The 23005-nt window shown below is 39.9% G+C and overlaps 1 protein-coding gene across 7 annotated transcripts in view; it reads right to left on the bottom strand.

The window, feature by feature from the left end:
- Window positions 1-23005, bottom strand: part of PIGM (phosphatidylinositol glycan anchor biosynthesis class M) — a 97104-nt gene that overhangs the window by 22530 nt on the left and 51569 nt on the right. For all 7 annotated transcript variants that reach the window (XM_033929692.1, XM_033929690.1, XM_033929694.1 and 4 more), the window contains 2 exons: window positions 12268-12827; window positions 4271-4529 (listed from right to left, as the gene is read on the bottom strand). In XM_033929692.1, coding sequence (XP_033785583.1) covers window positions 4271-4529; window positions 12268-12827 — 819 coding nt within the window. The remainder of the gene's footprint in view (window positions 1-4270; window positions 4530-12267; window positions 12828-23005) is intronic.

Genomic DNA, 23005 nt, shown 5'->3' with positions numbered 1-23005 from the left:
GACGAAAGACATAAAAAGATTTGAAGCGGTCCAGAGAAAGGCGACGAAAATGGTAGGAGGTGTGTGCCAGAAAACGTATGAGGAGAGACTGGAAGCCCTGAACACCCGAGAGGAAAGAAGTGACAGGGGAGATATGCTTCAGACGTTCAAATACTTCAAAGGTATTAACGTAGAACATAATCTATTCCAGCGAAAGGAAAATGGTAAAACCAGAGGGCATAATATGAGGATGAGGGGTGGTAGATTCAAGAATAATGTTAGGAAATTCTTCTTTATAGAGAGGGTGGTTGATGCATAGAATGTGCTCCTGAGGGAAGTGGTGATGAAGAAAACGGTGAGAGTTCAAACAAGCGTGGGATGAACACAGAGGATCTCTAATCAGAAAATAAGGGGTATACATTAAAGAAACTAAGGCCAGTACTGGGCAGGCTTGCACGCCCTGTATCCCATATATGGACATTCAGTTGAGGATGGGCTGGGGAGGGTTTCAATGGCTGAGATGGTTAAGATGGGCTTGAGTGAGCTTTGATGGAGACTCCAGTAAATGGAACCTAAGCACACTACTGGGCAGGGCTCTGGGTTTCTGGCCCAGAAATATCTAAGAAAAAGGACCATTTAAACTAAATTAATTTATGGAGCATGTATGGTTGGGCAGACAGGATGGACCACTTGGGTCTTTGTCTGCTGTCATTTACTATGTTGCATTACATGGCAGTGGTAAATCTACAGCTTTGGGATTGGCCACCTTTAGCATCTCTGGGCCTTGCCGAGGCCCTGAACCTATTATTTACCATAATTGCTCATCATGTATCACCACCCATATAAACCATCATGCTTTGGGCATTCCCTCCTCCCCCAAACTGATAGGAGATGTGATTACGTTGCTATGTCCATGAGGACTTTTAAGATCAGACTCCACAGGTGACCCTTGAGGGGAGGAATGCTGGCCTAGTGCCTAACCCTCAGTAAGCCTGGTTCTAAGAGAGAGGTTGTAGAGGCTCAGCATTTAAGATAGTTTTCACAGCAACCTGTGAACTATTGTCTGCCTTTGCCCAACCACCCTTCCTCCCCATAGCCTTTAGAGTCTCTGTTAGGTTTTAATACAAATAGCGTTTTAGCTTATATTAGTGTTTTAAGTTGCATTTCAGGACATATCATCAGATTAGGGCACAAACAGCTGTTGAGGAAAGGCACTGGTGCTAATTTAATTCCCTCTCGCCCACGAAGACATAGCTTTTTGATTTATAGGCTCTTCTGCCAAATAGGAACAGGGAAATTACTTTGGTGGGATTTATCTGCCCTTTCTTTATTCTTCCATGTGTAACAACTTCTGCATCACAGTATGGCTGGGAAACATCATATCACCAAAGCTGCTGCTCAGGTTACAACTTCTGTCTCTGTGCAGACAGAAAATGTTACCCAGGCAGAGGGAGTGGTTCCATGTGTAAGCTGTCTTCAGCTTGAATCCTTCATGAAGGAAGTAAAGGAATTGAGAGAGGCGTGGCTTACTGTAGATGTAAAGGAAGCAATCGGAGACAAGAAGACTGTTTAAGGAATAGAAAAGGTCAAAAACGGAAAAAGCACAAACAACATCAAAGAAGGTGCCATAAGGCGGTAAGAGGGGCCAAATGAGACTATGAGGAAAAAAATAGCCGAGGAAGCAAAAAACTTCAAGCCATTCTTTCGATATATTAAGGGGAAATGATCCGCGAAGGCTGACCATGGAATAAAGGGAGTACTAAAAGGAGGACAAAGCCATCGCCAACAAACTGACCACATTTTTTGCGTGTTCAGTGTCTGAATGTTTCCTGCAAGCACGAGCCACTAGGAAAACAAAATCAGAATCATCATTTCACTTTTCTTCCCAGTCCCTGAGAGTTATTCTCACAATATTTTCAATCTGCTATCTGTGTAATAAGCTATTAATACTACAATAATAAAGCAGTATTGGAAATCACTTATCTTTTCATGATGTTGATCATAACATGTCTCAACCCAAACGGCCCGGCCCAGCAGGAACTGTTTTTTCTTTTTTCACTGCAGTGACAAAGTGCTCTGTGGATTTAAAATTAAGTTGCTCCCCTTCTCAGATCTGGGTTTTACCAAAAACGACTTCCTCAGGAGGAGTACAAACTGATAACTACAAATAAAATCACACCAAATTAATAAATAGCCAGCTGACTATAATTAGCAGTGCTATGAACATCGGCAGAAGGTTCATTCCAGCATAAGTGTCATCATAATTTTAAACCCGTGGAGAACTGATTTGGAATCCTTATTCTCCTTTCAGGCTGCCGAATCTATATATTTGAAAAATGAATCATAATAAAGATGGGAATAGTGGTTTAAATTTATTAATTTTGTGTGATTTTATTTTTATTTGTAGTTATCAGTTTGTACTCCTCTTGAGGAAGCCATTTTTGGTGAAACTCAGGTCTGATTAGGGGAGCAACTTAATTTTAAATCCACGGAGCACTTTGTCACTACTATGAAAAAATAAAAAAACAGTTCCTGCTGGGCCAGGCCGTTTGGGTTGAGACATGTTATGATCAACATCATGAAAAGATAAGTGATTTCCAATACTGCTTTATTACTGTAGTATTAATAGCTTACTACACAGCAAACAACTGATAGCAGATTGAAAATATTGTGAGAATAACTCTCAGGGACAATCCAAGAGAAATGCTTAAGAGATATTTAGTGGAAATTTTAGAAGTATCAGAGGAAATTTTACCACCATTTTCACGTGTTTATTATTTGCCGATGAAAGTTTCTGTAAATCAGCAAAAAGAATTGGGTCAACAAACTTTAAATGTTTCAGAATTATTAGAGACATCTGATAAAGACTTAGCATTACCAGCAACCCTGATTATAACTGTGGCGCTTCCGTTAGATAAAACATGGTTATTAAGACTTTACTTTAAAAATAGACACAAAATTTTTCTTGGTTGTAAAGTACAGATGTTTCCTGATCTTACAAGGGAGATATAGAAGCGTCGCCATGAATGTCTTCTTTTGAAACCTGGGGTTACATCTTTGGGGGCTACCTTTTATTTGAGACATCCATGTAAATGTATAGTGTGTTACCGTTCTGTTAAGTATGTATTCTTTGAACAATCTCAATTGACAACTTTTGTAGCAATGTCTCGTCTGGATGGAGGAATATCTTGAACCCTATATATAATTATGAGATCTCATTTTCAGTGCTACAGCTTTTAGCATCTTGCTAAAAATTCTTGTTTTCTTTAATTTTTCGCTAATTCTAAAACTTGGATCTAGAATGAGGACTTGAGCATAAATAGTTAAATAATGTTTTCTTTATTGGATGTAAAATTTATTTTATGATTTTATGTTATTACGACTATTGCTTTCTGTACAAGTGGTAAGCTTGAATTTAAATTGAAAATTAATAAAGAAATAATTAACATAACTCTCAGGGACTGGGAAGAAAAGAGAAATGATGGTCCTGATTTTGTTCTCCTAGCGGCTCGTGCTTGCAGGAAACATTCAGAAACTAAACACTTTTCAAAATATAAATTAATAATTTATTAGATTTAATATAAGTTACGCTTTAAATTTGATTGAGCTAAAATTTAATGCCAAGATATGTAAGGTCATATATTTGGGCTGCAAAAATCCAAGGGAACGGTACAGTTTAGGGGGTGAAGAACTTATGTGTACTATAAGCAATATAAGCAGTATCAAACGCTGAAAACCAACAATGGGCCTTACGATCATTTCGTGGCAGAGTCACCACTGTCTCAGGACCTCAAATGAAAGCAGGCTATCCTAAAAACATGAAAAAAGCTTTTTTGTAAAGATAAGCAAGTAGGTTTTTAACGTTTGTTAGTGCTTATAGTTGCTATCTTCCAACATAGTTTTTTTGCAATTGATATTTTTTCAAGGCTTTTAACCTTGTTTTACTTAACTATTAGCAAAAGTTTTTTTGCCTGTGATGCTTTTGTGGTAGAGTGTGGGTTCACCTCTCCATTGTTCTGAAGCTTTTCCTTTTGCTGGTTAAGAAGTGTTTTTGGTGCACAGCTGACTTTACTAATGTTGTGAGTTTGTTGTTGTATTTAGTTATTATTCCTCCATGCCCTACTTTTTTAATTTTTGTGATCCATATAACTCTGTCTAGCTCTTCTGCTATTCTAGGCTCCAGATATCTGATTCATTTCCTGAAGTCCAGAACCATTTTTGCACCAAGTTCACACACAACAATATTAAGCACAATATTTTCTTATAAAGGTAAATCTAAGATTCATCTTACCTGTGATGTGCATACTTTGTTAAAACTGACAAAAATAGCGGTGTGAAGAAAACAACAGAAGCTGAGGTCTTTGTAAAATGCCAAAGAGACAGCTATAAGAAGAATGCACTGAGGCAGGAAAACAGCAAGCCCCATGACAAAGCTCCAGTCACTATCTGCAGTCAGATACAGCATATAGAAATAGCAAGAAAAGTTGTGGCGGCTGTCTCGTCTGGTTATATGGTATAAGTAAGTATGCTCCAAAAACTCCCACCCATATCTGTAACAGAACAAACAAAGTAGATATCAGAGCTATCCTCAATCTTATAATTGGCTAGATGATTCAAAACTTAGGCTAGATCAATCATCATAAACCAATGCTAAATCACACTATCTGACCATGAAACCATGACTTACTCCTGGTAGAATTCTGCGTGACTGCGCAACACAATTTCTGTAGAATCTCCTTTCTCAGCAACTTACAACACTCAAAGAGACAGAGAACCTCCCTTCCTAAGGTGTTGTATCAATGGGTCACAGCAGCAACTCCCACACGTTGTCTGCCGCTAACCTGGAAGTCTCTCTTGTGCCATGGAGAGGCTTCTGGGTTAGTGACAGGCTGTATGTGGGAATTGCTGCTCCTGCCAGGACCCACTGAAGCGATGCCTTTGGGAGGGAACAAAGGAAAGCTGCTGCACATGAGGGGAGGGGGAAGAATTATTAGACGGGGTGGAGAAGAGGAAAAAAGAGATATAACAAAAAGGTGGAGAGGGAGAAATGTTGGACAAAGGGGTGGAGGGGAGAGAAAGATGGTGCATAGGGAGACAGGAAGAAATGTTGTACAAGATGATGGAGGGAAGGGAGAGATGCTGTATGGGGGGGGGATAGAGATGTTTGACCCAGGGCACAAAGCAGGGGGAGATATTGTGGACAGTAGGAATGAAACAGAAATGTTGGATATGGCAGTGGAAGTGAGAAAGAGAAAGAGTGCCGTAAGGAGGGGGGAAGAGAGATATCGGACCCAGGATGCAAGGGAGGGAGAGAAATATTTTGAACATAGGGGTGGATGAGAGGGAGGGAGGGAGAGGTACACAGAAGGTGGAGAGGAGAATGAGGGAGATGTTGGATCCAGGAGCATAAAGGAGTGTTGAAGAGATGCCTGACAATGGAAGCAAGGAAAGAGAGTAGAAGAAATGCTGCACCATGGAGGAGAGGGCAGGAGGGAAGCAATTGGGAGATGTCAGGTTACAAAGGTGGAGGAAGGAAGATGCTAAGAATGGTGGAACTCTGTGGGAGAGGCCAGAAAGGAGAGGAGGGGGTGGCAAGGAAATGAATGAGAGGATAGATAGTTATTACAGAGGGTAGAAATATGGTAATGGAGAGTACATTGAATATGAAAGGGAATGTGGAGGGCTGAGGAAGGAATGAGAGAGAAAATGGAAATTTGATAGGTAGCTGAAAAGTGAATAGGAGGAGGAGGAGAAGGAGAAGGGCGAGAAAGAGACAGAAAGGAATTAAAAAAGAATAATCAATATGTCAGAGGCAGGTGTAGTGAGGGAATAGAGAGGAGAAAGGAGAAAAGATAAAAGGACAGTAGCCACTTGAAGGAGAATTAACAAACATGCAGAAAAGAGAAACTGGAATCAACATGATGAAAAAATAAAACGTTCAGACAACAAAGGTAGGAAAATAAGCATTCAGTTTTAAATGGAATATGGATAATAATTAGCAAAAATACTGTTTTACATTTTGACAAATAAGCTTGCAGAATTTGCTAATTTTGTGCACAGAATTTTTTTGCGTAGAATTCCGCCAGGAATAATTACTGTATTGGTAATAACCTAATTAGTATTATCCAAATTAGATTATGGGAATTTAGTATATGCAGGTATTGGGTTAGGACAGTTGAAACACTTAACAAACAGTACAAAACGCTGCAATTAGATTATTAGGCCGTACATATATTCGTGATCATGTGACACCTCTATTTAAAATTCCTTTGGTTACCAATGAAATTTAGGATCAAATTTAATATCTTCATGTTGGCACATAGAGCATTATTTCAGCTACAGCCTTCATATCAGCTCAGCGGCCCCAGCAACCTGCCTACCCTCTACCGCAACAATCACAGCAGGAGAGATGGCTCATCTCTCCTGCCGTGATGGTGATTGCTCACCTGCCCAAACCGCGGCACTTCGAGGTGAGGATCATGGCAGGGCATCTCCCCTGCCGTGATTCGGGGGTGGGCGATTACCATTGTGGCAGAAGAGATGAGCCATCTCTCCTGCCGCGATCCACCCCCCCAGCAACGATTGGGGCAGGAGGGAGTCCAAGCCCTCCTGCCCTGGCGACACAATCTCCCCGGACAACGATCGGGCCTGATTGGCCCTAGCGCCTCAAACCCCGCCCATAGTTGGGGCCTGAGGCACCTGGGCCAACCGGAATTTGAGATTGAATTACTCCATTCTCATCCGCAATAGCCATTATGTTTACTCTTCTTTTTTTTTGCTTTAAGATAATTAGCTAGTAATCTTCCCGCCTTATTCGAGCTTCCATAATACAAAGCTTTATGAGATATCAACTCTTTCCTAGCCAACTGAGAAGAAATCTCATTATATCTATATTTTTCTTTCAGAAGAGCCTGAAAAGTATTTTGTTCCCAATTTGGTTTCAATTTAAACTCCAGTTCTTTAATATTTTGTTCTAAGATCAGAAAATCTTTATTTAGTTGTTTTCTAATATATGTTGAGTACGAAATTATGTGTCCTCTCATGGTGGCTTTAAAGGCATCCCATAATGTTTCCTGAGAGATTTCTTCTGAAGCATTAATGTGAAAAAAATTCATTTATTTTCAATTGAAATTCCTCCATAAAGTTGGAATCTGCCAACAATGCATTATTGAACCTCCAAACAGGTCTATTATTCTCTTGTCCATCTATTTCACAATCAATTCAAACACCCCCGTGATCTGATAAAATAATTGGATCTATATTTCCCTTCTTAACCTGCTGAACTAAATTATCAGAAACAAATATATAATCAATTCTGGAAAATGATTTATGAACATGGGAGTGAAATGAAAATTCCCGATTATTGAAATGAAGAATCCTCCAAATATCTTTTAAACCACAGGAATTTATCAAATTATCCAAGCCTAAAGATTTTAATATTTTACTAGGCTTTTTATCCAATACAGGATCTATTACTGCATTAAAGTCCCCTGCCAAAATTAAATTGGAGGCAGATGATGGTAATATTAATTGCTGAAGGTTTTTAAAAAACTCAGCCTGATTCGAATTAGGTGCATATATATTAAACAGTATCAAGGTATCTTTCTCTGAGCTCATTTTCACTTGAATCCACCTACCCAAAGGATCCATAGATATCATGTTAAAGGTGGCCAAACATTTTTTATGTACCAAAATAGCAACTCCAGCTTTCTTCCCTATAACAGGGGCATACAAACACTGTTTAACCCGATCCCCATCCAAATTTCTTGATTCTATTGCAGATAAATGAGTTTCTTGAATAAAATAAATATCCACCCCTTGCCTTTTAAGAAAAGATGTTTTCTTTCTTTTTATGGGGTGATTGAGCCCATTGACATTTAATGAATATATTTTTTAATGTATTTCTTTTTTTTTATCTCTAAGGAACCAAATAAATTGAACTAAAATATTTATTATCCTTACCCATATATTATCCCTTATACACAGCCTTTTCCCCCCATATAATCCTTATATACCCTCCCAAACCCCTACCCCCTAAAAAATACGAACGCTTGATAACGCATATCCTGACCAGTAATTGAAAAACTCTTCCTCAGCAACCTATTAATAAACTATAAGCAAATCTTATAAATCATATTATCTTATACAATTATATTATTCCAATAATACATAACTTATATATTATAAGAGTTGAATCATTAATTGCAATCATTACTAAATAAATTAAAGCATATTTTAAATTTCTTATTAAAACCATTTTTCATAAATTAATTTATTTTTTTAATCTTAAAACATCTCTTCATTGAGATTCTATCTTTTATTTATCATTATCAATGAAACCCATCTTATGACATTAAATTAATAAAAGCAATATAACATTAAGAAGTTCATTAAAATATCACTTTTCAAAAAAGAAAATTATTTGAAATTAGTACAACAAATCTATCTTTTCCCAATCAATCCCTCAAACATACCTTACAAGAAATCCCAATTAAATCTTTATGATTGCCCAATATATAATTGAATTATGAAATCCTAAAAATTCAATATCTCAAAATCCTAGTATAACTTCATAAACACACTTTCAAATTAATAATTAGCATATAATAATAACCACTGAAATACATATAAATAAATACCTAATTAATATCTGCCCCTTCTGCTTTTTAAATTTATCTATATTTCGTGTTCATTTCATATATATTAATTACAGTTAATCCCTTAACTGCTTAATAAACTTCTTAAATTAAACCTTTTAAATTCCAGCCCAATCAATCAATCTCTCACAAATACCATTTACTCACACTTATATCCAATTAAAACATGTAATCTTTAATAGTAACGTTCAATCATACTTATCTAGCAATATTCATTCCTATTATAATTTGAGCATTATTTCAAGTCGCAACTTTCCTTCACAGCATGCTTAACAATCCAATCTCATCAGCCTTTCACTCATTCCAAAATATAACATCTATTGCTTTATCAATCTGAAAATAGACCCTATTCTAACTCTCAACTAATTGTAAATGAGGAAAGAAAAGTATGGAGTGTCATATGCCCACACTTTAACTTTACATTCATTTGTATAAAGCCCGATGCTTTTTCTTCTTACTGAATGACTATTAATTGAGCTTATTTTGATGTAAAGAATTCCGACATTAAAATATTGTAACGTGAAGAAACTTGCAATATCATTTACACAGTCTCTCCCTTTCCTTTTATTGAGCACAATGTTTCTCCACCTATTCACAGTAATTGCTCTAGGTGTATTGAAACTTATCTCCTCTACGACGAGTCTAGTGCAAAAGAAGCTTTCTTTGACTTTTCCTCCTTTCCATAATGCAATCAAAACAATTCAGCTGTCTTTTTGTTTATTTTTGTTGAGATGAAAAGTAACTGTCTTTTCAATATTCTCCTTCTTCTTTGTACAGATCTTTAGTCTTTCAGACTGAATTGGATTATAAATAGCCTACTGACATCCACTTTTAGAACGTGTCGTCACGAGCCTTATTGACAGTTGAAATTAAAACTGCACAGCATATTTTCAAATTGAGGATATAAAAACAGAGATGTTACCCTTATAAATATTATTACATGGATCTTAATAAGTTAACATCCACTTTTGTGATTAGATAATATTGATTTCTGAAGTTGCTCTTCTGTTCCATAGGCTTTTCACACTGCAATATATTGTTATAACTTAACCAGATCTTCATATTTTATTGTATGATTATTGTGGGTCACTCTCATATACGCCGGATAAAACAAGCCATACCTCTCCCCTAATTGCTGTAGTTGGGGCTGTAATAGTAAAAATCGTTTCCTCTTTTCTGCTGTTTTTTGTGAAAAATCTGGTACAAAGCCTCAATATTTCTAATGCATGCTGAAACCGGAGTACTTTGAATATTATAGGTCTTGGCCTGGGTTGTCCGTTAAACTGCCTCACAGGAATCCTGTGTGCTCGCTCTATTTCTAAAGGATATTTTGCTGAAATAGGAAATAGCTTTGGTATTAAGTTTTCCAAGAAGTTAACACAGTCTTTTCCCTTCAATCCTTCAGCCATGCCAAGGATCCTAACATTACATCGACGAGAGTAGTTCTCATAAGCCTCCATACGTTTTTGCAGGTCTGTTCAGCATGGTCTTTCCTGCATTGCCTTTGTTCCTCTTCTGTTTTCTCAATAAGGGACTCTAATTGATCCACACGCCGATTAGACACCTCCAACTGCTTGATAAGGTTAGAGATCTCCTCTCTCATGGCAGCCACATTTTCAGCATTTTCTTTCAGCATCACTTTAATAGCCCAAAGTTCTTGCATTATGTCCAGAGAATCTGTAGCTTCTGCCGGTAAGAGAACTTGAGTAGATGCGATCAGGTCTGCTTTTAACCTTTTCGCCTCTCCTCCCACAGAGAAAGCAGTTTCTAACTTTGTTTGCTTCGAGGAAGCCATTTCAACTCTTCCCTTCTTTATTTAAAAAAATTAATTTGCTTAAATATTCAAATTAACCGCCGAGTGTGAGGAGCTCTTCAATCAACCAGCCATTCCATTGCACTGGCAAGCCACGCCCCCCCAGTATAGAAAGTTTTTAATAAACATGAACACAACTTAAAAGCAGTAATGTTTTCTTCACTGTCCTCCAAATCACAGCAGATTGTGCTACTGGAGTAATCCCCTATGGGCTGATCAGATTATGGCGGTTTACATATGGTTACATCTTTCTAAAGTCACTATAGCTAAGCAGGTAATATTCAGCTTTCTCTCTTCTTGGAAAAATACCATGACAGGCCTACTGTGGGACTGAGTGTGGTAAAGAATTAGATGCTGGAGAACAAGATTAAACTAAATTTGAACAAGACTGGTGTGCTGTACATAACAAATCTGAGGGTGAGCTGTCTCTTTGCTCTGTACAGCTTAAGTGCTATTTTAGACACCCTAAGTTTGGATTTTTACTGCCTTTTTGCAACTCAGATTTGTTTGCCAGATGCCCCCTTTTTCTCTGGAATAATGTAAAAAAAAAAAAAACCAAAAAAAAACCAAAACCAAAAAACAACCCAATTTCAACTGTAGGCTCATGGTGTATACACTAGTAGAAAAATACTTATCCTGAATTTTAATTACCACATCCAAAAACATAATATGGTTTTGATATAAGACAAGGTAAATTGAATAGTATTATTATTATTATAAGAATTTTAACACTTGTTGAACTTTTTAATGCATGCCTCAGTACCTATCTATAATACAAATATATCATCAAAGTAAGTAACCCACACACAAATTAACGTTACAAACAGAGACCAATATATCCATTCCTCTTCAAATTCACCAGGAAAGGAGCAATGATTGCCCCATGGCCATTTATGTAATATTGTCCTACAAAAAGAATACAATTCCTCCATAATTCAAATGTTATCTAAACCAATAAGAAATTCAGTAGAAACTTTAAATGGGCACGATCTAGTATCCAAAGTCTTCTGTAAAATCAGAAAGGCCTCACACTTTGTGAACTACCAGTATATAGAGAACAGCCAAAACCACTGGAAATAAGAAATTAAACACAGCTATCACAATCTAAAAAAAGAGAGTAGTGTCATGTACAAAAGAAAAAAATCTCTTTCACCAATGGTCTGATCAACAAAAATTGACAAGGATTCCAAAAGAGAACCTATGATGAAATAATAGGTCTCAGTCTATGGATCTTCAGTTTAAGGTGGATGAGTTACATTTAGAAATCTATGCACATTTAAAAAAATCCTTTGGTTCAAATCAATGTAAAACTGCAGACTGTTATTCAGATGAAATTTCAACTATTATCCTTGATATTTATGGTATTTTATTGGATAGTAGGCTATTGCTACGCTATCTGTATAGTGGCAGTGCAGCCCACTTTACCTGGATATTCTGCATTGCCCACTATCTGGATAATGATGCAGAATCTATCCATTTTATTAAACTGTAGAAGCTAAATATTGATCCAATAATTTAAACCATGTCCCTTTTGAGAATCTGTGTGTCTCAACAGCGGCATTCTAAAATATATACACATGATGACTAAAATGACCTCATTAATAAGTTTCGTTTTAGAAAGATTAACCTCCACTTTTATCAAGCTGCACTGCCGATTCTATTCCTACAGGTAGGCTCGGCATTTAGCTCTTGCTGCTTGGCAGCGCAGCTTAATAAAGGGGGGGAGGAAGACAGACAATTATAAAGACAAATACAGTAAACTGGAACCTCTAAGATTGGTAATTAAAGAGACCATTATGAAGAACTAAATATTGATACCTGTAGTAAAATATGAAGTTTAGGACTGATAAAGTAATTCCAGCGATAGCTCCAAAAATTAGCACATCTCTGTTAAAAAGCCTTAAAAAAAGCTTCCAGCAGTAATCCAGTGGTCCTGGTCGACACTGCTTAATATGGCCTGTCTGATTCCCAGGATACCTTGCTGACTGTAGATGAAGGATTATGGGCAGCAAGTAAGTCACAGGGTAAATCTTCATGTGTACTGAAATCGCATAGAGTATAGAAGCTCTGAATATGTTACCTATCTGTAAGTAATACAATGTAGCAAGTACCAGCACTGCTAATACAGACTCTGCATTTCCTCTGCTGGAAACCACCATTGGCAAAGGATTGAAAAGCCAGAAAGCACAGTACCAAATGGCTATCCTGTTGTCTATTCCCTGGTGTAGTAAAATTTTATATATGAGGTATGCAGCTATTAAGTCACAAGATACGAAGAGAAATTTCCCAAATAGCTCTGTAAGATAGATGTTTGGTGTTAAGATCCATCCCAACAGGGGTGTATAACGATATGTGGTTCGCTGGTAAGGTGAGCTACCCTAAAACAAAGAAGGAAAAAACAAACATAATTACTACTTTTAGAAATTTAAAAATATGAAACAGAAAACCAGCAGCATTATACACAAGAATGCAATTCCTAGCTATATGTCCATCAACTAATAAGCACAGAGGCCTGGATTTTCTAAATGGCATTATCGGTGGCTGCCGATTGTATATAGATCACTCGACAGCACTATTTAGAGCAGTGGTTCCCAACCCTATCCTGGAGGACCACCAGGCCAGTCGGGTTTTCAGGATAGCCCTAATGAATATGCATGGGGCAGATTTGCATGCCTGGCACCTCCATTATATGCAGATCTCTCTCATGCATATTCATTAGGGCTATCCTGAAAACTCGACTGGCCTGGTGGTCCTCCAGGAGAGGGTTGGAAACCACTGGTTTAGAGAATTGCACCTATGGCAAAGGTAGGTGCCAAAAGTTTAGGCCAGGGTTTTCAAAGATTACACTTCCAGTGCTTACCTTTGACGTGAATCGCACCTATGTAGGTGCTTCTATGTAGGCGCTTTCAGCACTTTAATGCCACTTTCGGCATTAGCCATGTCTATAGTGACTTTAGGCAGTGTAAAGCGCCTCCAGAGGAGCAATTATGGTGCTGTTTATTTAGGTGCATTCAAATTTATTTTAAGTTCTCTTTTAAACGGCACTTTGGAGGCACTGTTTAGAGAATATGGGCCTGACTGGCAATCACTACAGTAGCACTCTATCTTATAATTAAGATAATTCCACAGTGAGGAAAAATCTGTTGATATTTTTATATGGAGTACTAATCTGAACATTACTATGAAATAAAAAGCTTAGTAGAGACCTTTGTAAGCCAGTTTTTCAAAAAATGACTGAGCTTTGCCAGAAAAGTATGGCAAGTAATATTAAGTTTATTTTCAGCTGAATCTAGCCAGCTATATTTTCAGATGGACATCATCTTAATTAGGCAATTTTAGAATTGCTTGCTTGACTACACACACAAAAAAGAGACAAAATCCTATACCAAAAGTCCAGTGACAAATATCATGAGTAGAGATGTTTTCCACAAAAAAAAAAAAATGAAGGGGAGCCAGAGGGAAAAAAAGTTCTATATTCCCTTTATAGTGATTGATTTTATTAAAAGGCCAAAGGCCTAAATTTATAAAACAATGTCAGGCAAAAATGGTGCAATTGAGCAAGAGAGAGCACAATTGAGCAGAAAAACCCTGCTCAAAATACCTGCTTCAGGGATCAAAGTATATGGCCTGTACAATACAGAGGTAAATGTGCTAAGGACACCTCTATGATAGCAGCAATTAACGCAGCAATTTTTAGAAAGGCCACTATCTACACCCATATACCTGCAGCACATATGTTCTGGGCAGGCTTGAAAAGTATGCATGTATTTCCTATTTTGCAAAGGCAGTTCACGAATACTTAAACAAAATTGCCTGTTGACATATATACTTGCTCCAATCATATACAGTATGTCTTGCAACATATAGAAATGAAAAACAGTACTAGTAGTATATCCACCCTGGGGAGAGGTTCAGGGCTATGCGTAGAAAAAAAAGGAGCTCATCCTGTTGTAAGTTTATCTGTTGTGGTTGCTCCAAAGGTAATGTTGATTTGTTTAGTAGGAATTCACATTCATCCAGTAAAACAATCAAAGACAAAAAATAATAATCAATACAAAAACTGGAGAAAAACAGACCTCATACATGGACAACCAGGACTGCATTGTACCCTGTCATCCGTATCATCACAGATCTGAAAAAACTCCATACATAAATATTCTGCCAATCTTTCATCTATTCAATAAACTTTTCTTTCAAAAACTTTTTTCTTCTATACAGACTGGAAAGTTATCTGATATTCACTGCATAAAACTTATAACAATGGCTACATCTGGAAACAAAATGCCTCTAAATATTAGCAATACAAAAAATCCCAAAATGGGGAAGACTACGAAAAGCAAACACGAGAAAAGTCTCCCATGACCCAGAAATAGGGAGGAGGATAGAGCTTCCGAACCTAAAAACAGCCTAAAACTAATAATTAGTGATGTGAATGGAGACCCTCAATCTCACAGCTGCTACGGGAACAAGTCCCAAGAGCACCAGCTGCCACAATCAAAACCCAGTACGGGTATTACTTGTGAAACATCCCTGGGTTTCCAAACTAATTTTACTAGTGCACAAACATGCTAAAAGTAAAAAATAAGTAAGGTAATAAGTGAAACGTGAAAAAATCATAAAGCTATAAATAGCACCATTTTCATTCCAGACCTTCTACTCTTCAGCTGGCAGTTGAGCACACTGCACTATCCAGCTAGTTCCTGACGAAGAGGGGTGGTCTCCCCTCGAAACGGAGCCCCGTTGGACTGGTTGATTTATAGCTGGTTCTTCTTCCCTCCAGATTTCATCGGAAGAAGCTAAGTTTTTTGCTTTTGGATTGTTAGTGTTTGAACCAGCCCGGGTGATTTTGGACGCTCCTCACCCTCGGAAGAGGGATAGAGACAGCCGAACCTATTTATGGCTTTATGATTTTTTCCACTTTTCACTTATTACCTTACTTATTTTTTACTTTTAGCACGTTTGTGCACTAGTAAAATTAGTTTGGAAACCCAGGGATGTTTCACAAGTAGTACCCATACTGGGTTTTGATTGTGGCAGTTGGTGCTCTTGGGATTTCTTCCTGTAGCAGCTGCAAGACTGAGGGTCTCCATTCACATCACTAGTTATCAGTTTTAGGCTGTTTTTAGATTCGGAGGCTCTATCCTCCTCCCTATTTCTGGGTCAGGGGAGACTTTTCTCGTGTCTAAATATTAGCGGGCATATAACTACCAGAAAGCCAAAAATGGAAGGAAACCTCAAAACTGTGAATAACAAATCAGTTACGCAGGTTCCACACACAACTGTAATTTACTAAACAAGAGGAAAAGACCTCAGAAGCCTGCACCATATAGGACAGTGGTCTCAAACTCAAACCCTTTGCGGGGCCACATTTTGGATTTGTAGGTACTTGGAGGGCTGCAGAAAAAATAGTTAATGTCTTATTAAAGAAATGACAATTTTGCATGAGGTTAAACTCTTTATAGTTTATAAAACTTTCCTTTAACAGTTAAAAGGAAAGATATATAAACTATAAAGAGTTTTACCTTATGCAAAATTGTCATCCTATATAATAAAAGACTAAGCGCACATGCGCACTTAGGATTTCGTGTTGCCTGCCGCTGTGGTGTGTGTTCCGTGGCAGCCAACCCAGCGGCAGGGAACATTCTGGCTACTCCCCTCCTCCCGCCCTCACTCACCCTGGAAGCCAGGAAAGCTCTCTCCCTGTCCGCGTCCTCGGCAGGAAACACACCTCGGCCCTCACTCGCCGCCACCGCTGATCCTCCTGTAAAGAGCAGCCTGCGATGGTGGCCGGCTTTAGCGAACCTCGCAGGCCGCTCTCCAACTCGGTAGCACGTTCCCTCTGACGCACGGGATTGCGTCAGAGGGAACGTGCTACCGAGTTGGAGAGCGGCCTGCGAGGTTCGCTAAAGCTGGCTACCATCGCAGCCTGCTCTTTTCAGGAGGATCAGCAGCTGTGAGTGGAGACGCCTCCGGCACTTTTAAAACTTAAAACAAAAACCTTCAGCCGCAGCAGGCCAGCCCGCGGGAAGGGAAGGGGGAGGGGCCAAACGGAGCAGGCCAGATCGCAGGGAGGGGCCGAACGGAGCAGGACAGCTCAGGTAAGAGAAGGAAATTGCTTCAGCAGGGACCTGGAGGGAAGGGAAATATCACTGCTGCTTCTGCAAAGGAAAGTGGGGGGGGGGGGGAAAATGCTGCTATTACTTCACAGGGACCTGGAGGGGAAGGGAAATACTGCTGCTGCTTCTGTAAAGGAAAGTGGGGGGGAGAGAAGGGAATGGGGTGGGTGGGGGAAAATGCTGCTACTACTTCACAGGGATCTGGAGGGGAAGGGAAATATCACTGCTGCTTCTGCAAAGGAACGTGGGGGGGGGAGAGAAGGGAATGGGAGGTGGGGGAAAATGCTGCTACTACTTCACAGGGACCTAGAGGGGAAGGGAAATACCACTGCTGCTTCTGCAAAGGAAAGTGTGTGTGTGTGGGGGGGGGGAGAGACACAGAAAGAAATACAGACAGACAAAGGAGGCCAGGGAGAGAGACAGACAGAAATAAAGACAGACAGGGGACCAGAGAGACAGACAGAAAGAAAGACAAGACAGACAAAGGGTGCCAGGGAGAAAGAGAGAAAAATAGCAGGAGGGAGAGAGACAGAAAGAAAGGAAGAAAGAGACAGGAGCAGGGAGAGAGACATAAATAAAGAAAGACAGACAGGCATATATTCTAGCACCCGTTAATGTAACGGGCTTAAACACTAGTTTCTTTAATAAGACATTAACTATTTTTTCTGCGGCCCTCCAAGTACTCTATTTTTTCTGCAGCACTCACATTTAAAGTTTAATATCTTTTCTTTCTCAAAACTGGCACATTTCAATCACTAAATTGAAAATAAAATCATTTTCCTACCTTTGTTTGGTAATTTCATGAGTCTCTGGTTGCACTTTATTCTTCTGACTGTGCATCCAATATTTATTCCCTTCCTCTCCTCCAGACCTCATTCCCTCCCCCAACTTTTTCTTTCTTTCTCTATGTCTGTCTCTGATTCTGTGTCCCATTTTTTGCTTTGTTTATGGCTCCCTGTCCCCCCCTTCTTTCTTTCTTCCTTCCTGCCCTCCCCCATGCCACCGCCGCTGGGGAATAGGCTGCTGCTGCTGCCATCGGGAACAGGCCGAGATCTCCATGCTTCTCTTCTCCACGGGGCCGACCGCCCGACGTCAATTCTAACGTCGGAAAGGACGTTCCAGGCAGCCAGGCAGCGATTGGCTAGCCAGAACGTCCTCTCGACGTCAGAATTCACGTTGGTCGGCGAGAGAAACAGGAAGATCAAAGAGCACGGTACCGGCCTGTTCCCTGATGGAAGCGGTAAGAAGGGAAGGGAAGCAGGTTGGGCACCACTGCTCTAGACGAGCCACACTTTAGGGAGAACAGTGGAGGGTGACCAGCTGTGCGGACCGCTCCCCCCTTGGTACGCCACTGGAGCAGCAGTGTGTCTAGCCGGCTCGTTCTGTTCAAAGCCGCGGGTGGCAGCTCCTTGCGAGATCCGCGCCTGCGTCTGAAGCCTCTCTGATGTTGTGATGTCAGAGAGGCTTCTGATGCAGGAGTGGATAGCGCAAGGAGCCGCCAACGGTTGCTTTGAACGGAAAGAGCCGGCCAGACACGCTGCTGCTCCAAAAGGAAGAGAATGATCCAGTCCAGATCGCGGGCCGCAAATAAAACCTGGAGAGCCACATGCGGCCCGTGGGCCGTGTATTTGAGACCACTGACATAGAATATGAATTCAAATTGTGGTTAACAGCAGGACAGGATCTCTATCATAGGTCAAAAAAACCCTCTTGTGGCCGATTGAAAAACTGTTTTAACTAGTGTATTAAGCACTTCAATAATAACAATCAGCAGGCTTCTGAGGTCTTTTCCTCTTGTTTAGTAAATCACAGTTGTGTGTGGAACCTGCGTAATTGATTTGTTATCTTCAAAGCAGTCAATCAAAGGCAATCCGTTGCTTATTTCTTCTTCACAGATTGCCCTGACAGTTTACTTCAGTTTTTGTATTGATTATTATTTTCTGTCTTTTTGATTGTTTTACTGGATGAATGTGAATTCCTGCTAAACAAATCAATAGTACGTTTTTTGTTTTGGTTATACTTAGTGTATATGGCAGTTTCCCTTTGTTTATTGGTTTTGCTCCAAAGGTAAACCAATTTCTTTCTTTTCTTTTTTTACTTTATTGATTTTCAATAATAAAGCATACACAGAAAAACAATGAGATGTGGCTTTTTCTATATATCAATATGAGTACTTAACAGTTTACCCCTCCCCCATCAAAAGCAAATGAACCCCCTTCCCCCCCAATATATAATCAACAGATAAAACTTCACTCCCTTCTAGTCAATATATACCCTTTTCCCCCTAAAGGCTCCCCAGCCCATATCGCTAGTATCTTAACAAGAATAAAACATTTTCTAGATCTGAAAACAGCACCATGTTGGTTCAAAGGAGTCTAGTCTATTTGTTCTAAGTACTACACTGAGCAGTTGAGTAACCTCTATATCAGCAGTTTGTGTAACTGCCGACTAAGCTGTTTATCTTACTGTTAAGACTGTGGTCTTATTTAATCATCTCTTCTAACAAGTTCTTTCTGGGTGCCCTGCAAAGTTGAAATGCTACCAATTGAAGCAACTGCCTAAATGTGGCCGCATCGGGTCTATCACTGACCAATAAACACTATTTTTGCTATACTGGGCCTTCACTTTTTTTCAGTATGCTTCTACTTCTCAACTGCTCTGGTATTTTTTTGCTTCTCCTTTTGTTCACAACAGATTTTCAGTCCGGAGCCACATGTTTTTATTACACTGCTGCAAACCAACAAAAAGATTGTAGAACAGAACATCAATGTACCAATTTGAAGTTTAATAAGCGTCCAGATAACTTATAAACAATAATCATAAAAACAATCCACAAAGGGTGTATTCAGTCACAAGTGACCCACAGGATAGAAACCAAATAATGTATACAATAAAAATGACCCAACACGGGCTGTGTTTCGGCAAAATAAAAATGCCTTCCTCATGGGTCTTATAGGGTTCTTGGCTGTCTTAAACATAAAACCATAAAAGTCACAAAAAATGTGATGTGAGGTATATGTCCACTTGTGTTAGGAACCCATAGAAGCTCCATAATTCACCCCATCATTGCTTCAGTCCTTCCCACAGTGCTTCAAGTGTCACTTCATTCACCTCATTAAGTTTCTTGAGGAAAAGTCCATAGTGTGCTATTGAAATAGAAATGGGGGAAACAACTGCTTGCTCTGGGATTGGTAGCATGCAATCTTGCTACTATTTGGGTTCTGCCAGAAACTTGTGGCCTGTATTGGCCACTGTTGGAAACTACTGGGCTAGATAGACCATCAGTCTGACCCAGTTTGGTTATTGTTATGTTCTTATGTATTTCGTTCATCTCCAAACTCAATTCTGCATGGTAAGACCATGTGTTCGTATCTATACCCGCCTCTCTCTAATTGAGGAAAGAGATCCCTAACTTGAATATGAGCTATGTACATTGAAAAATATGTACAATCCCAGACATTTAAAAATATCTAAAAGTTGCTGCAGCTGCCTCCTATCCTTTTAACATAAGTCTCCTATCCCTATGTTATCAAGATGAGAAGCCAGAGTAAGAATGAAATTGTCCCCTATTATGAGATCTACATTCTGGTTCTGTAAAATCCTAGGCAAATGGATATTCAAAAACTCCTGTTGCTCATCACTAGGCATATAATGTAGTTTTTTGCCCATTAAGTACAGCTACCACTGACAAGAATTACCCTTCATTATCTCATAGAACTTGATGAACTTCCACTCTCAAATTCTTTTGCAGACAAGCCCCCTCTCCTTTTTACATTGCACCTTATCAGAAGCTCATATACATTAAAAAAAATTCTTATCAATTTAAAAATAACCTTCATGCACCTTCAATAAATATGTTTCTTGCACTAGACACTAAGGCCCGGATTCTGTAAACTGCTTCCCGATTGTAGGCAGTGGTGCCTGGGCCAATCAGGCCCTAGGCTCATGTGGGTTGGGCAGGGGAGGGGCTGGCCCGCCTCATTTGGACCCATCCATCTGTCCAACTTGCTAAGTGAGCCTGGGGGGGGGGTCCGGGGAGGGGGGTTGGGGCATTTCGTAGAGAGGATCCAGGTCCGGGGAGGTGTTCGTTGGGGGGGGTCTGGCAATCTTTGGGAAAAGGTGGGCAGTCATTGGGCAGGAGGGGTTGGGCTCCCTCATGCCGCGATCGTATTGGGGGAGGGGGCCTGGCAACAGCGGCCGCTATACTTATCGTGGGAGATCCCTTGCCGTGATAAGTATAGCGGCCGCGACTACAGTAACCCGGTTCTGTAACCGGCGTTTATAACATGGACGTCGGTTACAGAATCGGGTTTATTTTGGGTGGGCCTAGGCCCGATTCTGTATAGGACGCCCTTCCAAGACATCCTATACAGAATCCAGGTCTCTTTGCCCTGCACATTCTGCAGTTCTCTTCAAAGGCAAATTGAGGCCTCTCAAATAAGATGAAACCAGGGTAGATTAAAAACAAATGATTTTTAAAAAATTGGATTTTTTTTAAATAAAATGCTTTTTTGAGGAAAAATCTAAAGATCGTTTTCTATTTAAGATACATTATAGTCCAAAAGTAAATCATCATTAAATAAAGATTAGTTTTTCATTATGTAGCATGAGGTTATATATTCATGCAATATTTAAATTTTTTTGGTAAATGAATTCCATTAATCCATTCATAATGTCATGGGCAATTTTTCTATCTAGAAGATATTATCATAGATGCTTGGTTATGCACTTCTCAAAACTGTGAATCTGTATTTGCAGGTAACATATTTCTTCACAGCAAAAATGTTATAAAATATAGAGTTGTTCCTTTGCAAATTGATGTACACAGAATCAACCCTTTATCTCTTAAGTGCTAAGTTTATATATTTGCACAAGGAACTAAGAGTGAGGAGGGTGGGACAAGTAGTAAAAATGAAAGTGAAACCTTTTGAGCAGAATACTCCAGAGATCTTGGGATCTTTGTGTGTGTAGCCAGAGGTTTATCATATTATTCTCTCCTTGGAGGAGAAATCCTATACAGTGATGCCTTGGAATCTGAACTTAATCCGTTCCAGAACCCTGTTCGAGTTCCAAGACAATTTTTTTCCCATTGAAAATAATAGAAACTGGATTAATCCTTTCCTGGGTCCCACAAACTCAAATTTTAACAATAAATACACTGGATTTTAAGGTAAAATATTAACAAATATTCCAAAGCAGCATTCAGATTCTGGGGCAGAAACACACAAATACAATGTACAGGGTGTTCGGATTCCAAAGCAGAGTTCGGATTCTGGGGCAAAATTTACTACAAAAAAAGTTCGGATTCCAAAGCGTTCGAGTTTTGGGGCATTCGGATTCCGAGGTGCCACTGTAATGGCAGCAGGCTGTAAAAGAGACCCAGTCTGAGACTATTTTAATGAAGTTCTACTACTTATGGGTAAGGCAAGCATGCATACAAAATGCAAACCCTGCAACAAAAAATGCAAAGCCTGGTAGCCTGAATGAAACATTATGAGAAGTGCTTTGATGAAAATGACAAAAAGAACATGTTTGTTGAACAGGAAGGATCTTCAAGTTGGTAAATGTTTTGATTTCATCACATTTCTTAAAGACTGCCTTGAACAACTATCATATTTGAATAAAAGTAGATTTGTTATTATCGCCGTATGTTACCATCATTTTAATAATATTTGTTATCTCTATAATAAAAGCCTAAGCCGCGCATGCGCACTTCTACTTGCGTATTCCGTATGTCCGTGGCCTGAAGAAGTGCGCATACGCGACTACAACTGCCTCACACTTGCGGCCCTGTTTGCATTCCAGTGGCAGCAACTGAGTGGTGGAGAGCAGCCCCGCTCCACCCGTTGACCCTCCACAAACCTCCCAGCTCCAGCGGCGTAGGCAGCACCAGTGGCAGCAACTGACTGGAGGAGAGCAGCCCCACTCCGCCCGTTGACCCTCCACAAACCTCCCGGCTCTGCTCCGCCCATTGACCCTCCACAAACCTCCCAGATCCAGCGGCGTAGGCAGCACTATAAACCCGCTGCTTCGCGCCCTTCTACTGCCGATTTCCTCTGCCGTGTCTCTGATGACATCATCGGAGACAGACGCAGGAGAGGAAATCGGCAGTAGAAGGCTGCGAAGCAGCGTGTTTAAAGTGCTGCCTATGTGGCTGGAGCCCGAAGGTTTGTCGGCGGTGGGAGGGTCAGGAGCAGGCCAGATCGAGCAGGACAACAGCAGTAAAAGAAGGGGAGGGGCCGAACGGAGCAGGGAAGGGTAAGGTAAGAGAAGGGAAAGGGGGGTAGGGGAAAATGCTGCTACTGCTACACAGGGACTTGGAGGGGAAGGGAAATACCGCTACTGCTTCTGCACAGGAAAGGGGGGAATAGGAGGGAAATGCTGTTGCTGCTGCATAGGGAATTGGGAAGGAAATGCTGCTGCACAGGGAAATGGGGAAA

The sequence above is a fragment of the Geotrypetes seraphini genome, chromosome 2, assembly GCF_902459505.1.
Source record: "Geotrypetes seraphini chromosome 2, aGeoSer1.1, whole genome shotgun sequence".
Classification (NCBI taxonomy): Eukaryota; Metazoa; Chordata; class Amphibia; order Gymnophiona; family Dermophiidae; genus Geotrypetes; species Geotrypetes seraphini.
This window is presented reverse-complemented; position numbering and strand designations above follow the sequence as displayed.